This window comes from Melampsora larici-populina (genome assembly GCF_000204055.1).
Source record: "Melampsora larici-populina 98AG31 unplaced genomic scaffold MELLAscaffold_305, whole genome shotgun sequence".
Lineage (NCBI taxonomy): Eukaryota > Fungi > Basidiomycota > Pucciniomycetes > Pucciniales > Melampsoraceae > Melampsora > Melampsora laricis-populina.
This window is the reverse complement of record NW_006769050.1, coordinates 1-6,271: the sequence shown is the minus strand read 5'-3', so window position 1 is coordinate 6,271 and position 6,271 is coordinate 1. Positions and strand designations below refer to the sequence as shown.

The following is a 6,271-nucleotide window of genomic DNA, read 5'->3' as shown; positions in this document are numbered from 1 at the left end:
TTGACTTCAAAAGTTAAATCTGGCAACGACACAACTTTTCAAAAATCTGCCAGTAGATAATACAACGGCTGTACTTCTTTTGTTTTTTTCCCTGCCAAAAAAAAACTATGTATGGCAACTATGTACGCGTACATATGTAGCTTTGAGCACCGCAATTGAAAACTTGTTCAACTAAAATTAAAAAAACCAAACCTGCACTCTCAATCAACTACAAACCAACCTTACCAAAAAACAAAAAGCCACCCAAACCTAATCTAACCATCATTTATTTTTGTTAATAATACAAAAATCTTAATTAAAACTTATTATAACAATAACATATAAGTATGATGTACAGTCAATCCAGTTTTGCTTGTCCCATCGGATTTTATTTATTTTTTTTCACAGCAATACAGGTGATTCTATAAGCATGAACAAATGAGTTATATGCTTATGCTTATGTGGAGTTGCGTGTGTGACCAAGCACAGCAGAGCACAGCGCTCGGTTGTTTCAATTGAACCTGTCCCCATCCCCAACCCAGACCAACCTTTCATGATCACTTGCATCGTTCCAGCTTGATCTCATCTTTCATAGTCCGTCCTCTCAGCCATGGAACTTTACTGTAAGTATTGAACCCGTCTTCAGGCTCCGAATTTGATCTCTGTGCTTCGATTCACACCTCAGCTTTGAAGAGTAGCTCTGACTTTGATTTGAACCTCTTGACCATGATTTAAACCTTTTGGCTTCTATTCGAGCGACACAAGGTCTACAAATCTCTATTATTGGGTCCAGGGTAAGCTTTGAATACAACCTTGAAGACTTCGATGTTTACTGGTTGACTCGATCGTTCCAAATTAATTTGTCTTGATCAACTCTGAATCCGTCATGTCATGTTTGAATCCATTGTCTCAATGTCCATTTTGGTGGCTTGTATGTCATTTGTTCTTCTTGACTTTGTAATACAAGAATTTCTGAAATAAAGTCTATCACAGTAGTACTTTGATTGCTTTCCAAATGCATTGATCCCAGGTCACAAAGCAAGCAGATATAGGACTTGGAGCCATAGATGGTGTGATGTCAAAGAGTTCTGACACCAAGTCACAGAGGAATAGGGCAGTTCATCATGACCAGGAAATTAGAAGTAAAAAACCTGTGCGTGTCTAGATGTATCTGCAAATGTCAGACACTGAGCTCAACTTGTGTATCTGATGAGACACGGAGTACTCATAGTGAAAGGAAAGACTCCGGAGACTGTATCGATCTTAAGAATCGAGGATAATGATTAAGGTATGATGTTCATTTTATTGATGTGAGCATTTGGATGGTAGTTACAAGCTTTCTATCACAAATCAGAGACACTTCCATCCTTGAGTACAAGTACGACAAAATACAAAAGCACATCACTCAAAGAAAAAATACCATGAGATCCTTGAATGTCAATAGATGGGTGCAAAGCTCTGAGAAACCAGGGTAGTAGCCTTACTGATGATTAGCAATAGACAAGTTACAATTGTGAATCAACAGTATCAACACAAATCAACTTAAACAGGATTGATCTTTGTTGCTGGATTGGATCTTGTAAATTGATTGATTTCGGAAGTATTCTGAAATGTCTGAACCAACGAGTAGAGCTTGAGTTGACAGGCAGGATGGAGTTAAAAGAAGTGAAACATTGCAATTAGCGGGTGTTTAGTTGGTGAACAGGAGTTGAGTCAAAGAACACACACACCTTGAATTAGCGATAAGATAAGGAATCAAGTTGATAAACTTGAAAGTATCTGATGAACGGACCAGGATATTGAACCCGCTGGAAAGATAAGGAACATATTCAGCAATCAGAGGATTGACTCATTATGAGAAAGACATTCAAGGAGCTTACCTGAGTCAAAGCCAAGATGATACAGTCGAGACCAAAAGGGTAAAATCACGGAATGAAAGCTTGAAAGATATCGTCAATTTCCAAAGGATACGGTGAGGTAGAGAGAAGGGATTGAATGATTCAAGCGATGCATGGATGGGTTCGGAGGCGATGGATTGGTGCTGATGAGTCGGCAGCACCGATTGTGATTGGTGGACAGCCCCCTTCAATGGGATACACTTCAATCAAGATATCATGATTGAAGGCTATGTATGCTTATAAAATGGCCTGTATTGGCCTGTATTGACGAGAAAATAAAAAATAAAAAATTGGAATGGACAAGCAAAACTGGAATAGCGGTGTACAAACCTACAACCCAACATGAAAACCCATGAAAAAAACCCATGAAAACCCAACTTCTTCATGGGTTTTTTTCATGGGTTTTTTCACATGGGTCAAAATCGTCTAGATCTCACCACCCGTTTGGTGAAAAAAACAGTTGTGTTCGATATATGTAGACTCAACCAACCCCACCCCTTCTTGGTCAACGCAACACACCCAATAACACAAATCCTTACAAAATAAACATATGCTGCTTGTCTAAATACCTGATGTATGCTGATTTCAAAGTTTCCCTCTCTTCGGTTTGTTTCAACCTTTGCAATTTGAAGAATTCAAAAGCGATCGTTTTATTTCAAACGATCGCACAATGTATCGTTTTACTTCAAACAAAAACTGATCTGAATTGCCTTTCAGACCTTTGACATGAGACTTTTGAAATGAAGACATCGTTTTCAATAAAAAAACATATCGTTTCATCTCAAAAAGAAACTGTTGAAGTTGGCTTCTAAGACTTTGAGATGATACTTCTAAAGCGAAGATATTGTTTTCAGTCAAATGCAAACGAGATCGTTTTGTTTCAAAAAAGCACAAGATATCGTTTTATTTCAAACAAAAAGAGATGAAACTTTCAAAACTAAAATTTCCTTGAAGTAGTGTGAGATTCAAATCAAGAAAAACCTTTATCGATACAAAAAGCGCGGTGGTTGAGCTGGATGCAAAAAAGAGAGATGTGGAGTAAAGTTAAGGCCTCAAGTGATGACAAGAGCAGCGTGTGGCCTGTGACTCAACTTTCAAGACATGTTTTAGGAGTTGGGGCGTTCAAACCTTTCCAGGGCAACCCATGAAAAAAACCCGTCAGAAAAACCCATGAAGAAGTTGGGTTTTCATGGGTTTTTTTCATGGGTTTTCATGTTGGGTTGTAGGTTTGTACACCGCTAATGACTGTAAATATAAAAAAAAGTTTTTTTTTCTGTTTTGATTACATTTCACAAATAACTGATTAACAAAAAAACAATGGAAAAAAAACAAGTTTGATTTTTTTTTGGTTTCAAGAGGTTTTTGAAAAAAGTTGATTACAAATCTTAATCAATCATCAATCATCAAAAACAATCTTTTTGATCAAAATTACTCAAAGAAAAGAATCTTTCTCTTCTTCTTCTTCTTCTCTAACATGTGTAAACTAAAATAATATAATATAATAAAAAAAAATGATATATATATAACTTGTCTTCTAATACTTCTATAACATTGATAAGATAAAAAAAAAGCAGGGAATTCACTGGTTCACTAAGGATTAAAAAAAAACTAGTAATGGAAAAAAAGAAAAAAAAAACGATTAAACGAGAGTGTAAGAAAAATAATGTCTTTTTTTTTGGTGGCAGTAGTGGTAAGATAAGGCTGTTCTGTTAATCAAAAATAAACTAATGAAATGAAAAAAAACAACACAACGAAACATAAGAGATCTTGATCAAAAAAAAGTCTATCTCGAAACTCAAAACCATAAAAGTTCAAAAAAAAAGAAAGCATGAAAAAAAAACCAAGTTCAAGAAACTTTTTGAGCCAAAGGAGAACTAGTGATCGGTTGATTACGAATCGAATCATCAAACTTAAAAGGCGAAAAAGAATGAGGTACAAAGTTATACGAGTTTCGATCAACAATCACCACTTCATGAGCCGAAGCAGGTAATCTAGCTTCGATCGGATTCAAAGAAGAAGGTGTAGTAGGTAACGAATTCGAACTACGTTTACTGAAATTCTGACTGATCATCGAACCCGGTGTGAAACTTAAATCAGGTGAAGAGTTTTTCGAAACCAATGAAGAATGTTGACTCAGAGTAGGTGAACTAGATTTGTTTAGATTTACTACTCGGTAAGGGTGGTGGTGGTGGTGATAATAAACTTCGATTCTTTTGTCGTCTGCTTTGAACGGTTTGTAATGATTGTCGATGACTTCCTCCAGATCGATCGATTAAGATTTGAGGTGGTTTAGGTAGAGGTGAATACCAAACTCTAAAGAATTCAATCAATCTGACCGATGAGGCATCTAATCCTTCTTTAGATAATTTCCCTCGTAGTACATCATCAAAATTCGTCATGGTTTGATTTTGGTTTTGATTAGAATGGGATGAGTATTGATCTATTGATGATTTAGATGAATTTGGACTTTGATCAATCGTTAACTTTTGATAATATTCTCGTCTGTATTTGGTACCTGTTTCAAAAAGAAATCAACTTTAATTTTTCATTTGGTGTTATTTGACAAGATTTCAAACTCACGCGAGACGTTTTCAAGTAGATTGACTACTTCTTCCCATCCACCTCTAATCTTATCACCCACCATCATGCCTGTTTCCCATTTCCACTCAGTTTTCAACCTACAAGCCAAACTCACAAACCTAGCCACATCTTCTGCCAAACTATGAAACCATAATCAAATCATCAGAATCAAGTTGAGCAAAAGATCAGAGTAATAAACAAACTCACGTAAAACAAACAGGTTCCACCTTTTCCTTTCCTTTATCACGACCCGTGCCACTCGAAGAAGGTAATCGAGTTGATTTGTTCTCAAAATCAATCATCCATCGATCCTTGGGAGGTTCATCTAACCAATTCCCTAATCCATTTTCACCTGTTAATCCATCTCTGATAGCTTCATCAGCCGCCAATTCATTCATCAAGAAACCCCATCTGAATTCAGTCAAGGTGATGGGTGATCCTTCGGTATTGAGATGATGATATGGAGTATGAGACGGAATTGGAGTCAAAGGAGATAATCTAGGACCATGTGCACAAACTGCAAAGCGTCCTACATGACCTGAACTTTTACAAGCTTTCAAAACAATTGATTCCATAGCTTCAATACGAGATCTTTCAATCTCAGGTGGTAAAAGTTGATCTTGTTTTTCAGATTCTCGTCTGATGATTGATCTTGGCGTATCTTCCCTTGGAATCGGTTCAAAACAACAAATCACAGTATCTACTCTATAAGATTGCAAGACGTTTTTGATTTCAGCAATGGCCAATAAACGAGTACGATCGGCTCCTTGATCGACACTAGGTTGATCAGAGGTATTGATATGACTAGGTTCTGAACTAGTGGTTTGAAGCGTGTGACGTTTTCGAATGGGTTTGAATGATTTGAAACGATTGGAGGAAGTGGGCGAGATGGGAGGTGAAGTTGCAGTATGGTTTAATTGAACATTGCTTTGCGAGTCATTGGTTCTGTATTGAGTGGGTAATAAATCATGACTAAAGAGTGCTGAGATTGAAAAAGCATGAAAGAGTGAAGGACTGAGAGCCAAAGATTCGAGTGATTTACTGAATTTAGCATCGTGTTGATCGATGAGAGCTACTACGATATGTTTTGATCGGACGAGATCCTCTACAATCAAACGACCTATACCAAACCGAATGTTGCCTACAACTGCTACTACTCTACTAGGACCCCTAAGTGATGGACTGTTCGAAATGTGGGGTGAGGAGGTTTGAGGTGACGATGAAACTGAATAAGGGGTAGAAAGTGTAAGACTGGATTGATTCTAATGAAAAGGCAAGCCAAAAGAAGTCAGTAAAGGTAAATTCAAATATAGAGAAAGTAAGAAATCAACTCCACTTTAGAAAGTAATCTAGATCTAGGTCTGATAGAAAGAGAAGAGAAAAAGGAAAGAGGACGATTAGATTTAGACTTAGAGTTGACATTAGACTGAACAGAAGGAACCAAAGACTGAGTGGATAATAAAGAATTAGGTAGTTGTTGTTGATTTAGATTAGTAGTCGAAGGAGGTAAAGAAGAATAAATCATTTCGTTGGATTGAAGTTGAGGTTGATTTGAAGTTGAATTTGAATTTGAATTGAATTGATGATTTAATTTTAGATTAGGTTTGAGATCAGTTGAAGATGGTAAAGAAGTAGTGATCAAAGTACAGTTTGAAGCAGAAGCAGGAGAAGCAGAAGCAGAAGAGAATGGTGAATGGTTTGAGAAGTGAAGATGATGGTGATAAGAAAGAGAAGTAGAAGAGAAGAGAGTTGAAGAGTAATCAGTAGGAGTACTACTACTAGAATGAGATTGACTGTTGTTGGTTAGATTGAAA

General features: G+C 36.7%; 1 protein-coding gene across 1 annotated transcript; it reads right to left on the bottom strand.

Annotated features, from left to right (window-relative positions):
- Positions 1-3,723: 3,723 nt before the first annotated feature.
- Positions 3,724-5,982, bottom strand: MELLADRAFT_114642 (uncharacterized protein; the record flags this gene model as incomplete). The annotated part of the gene is made up of 5 exons (XM_007419629.1): positions 3,724-4,043; positions 4,081-4,392; positions 4,458-4,597; positions 4,665-5,719; positions 5,794-5,982. 5 exons carry the CDS (start codon positions 5,980-5,982, stop codon positions 3,724-3,726), a joined length of 2,016 nt encoding a protein of 671 aa, XP_007419691.1.
- Between the last annotated feature and the right edge of the window lie 289 nt (positions 5,983-6,271).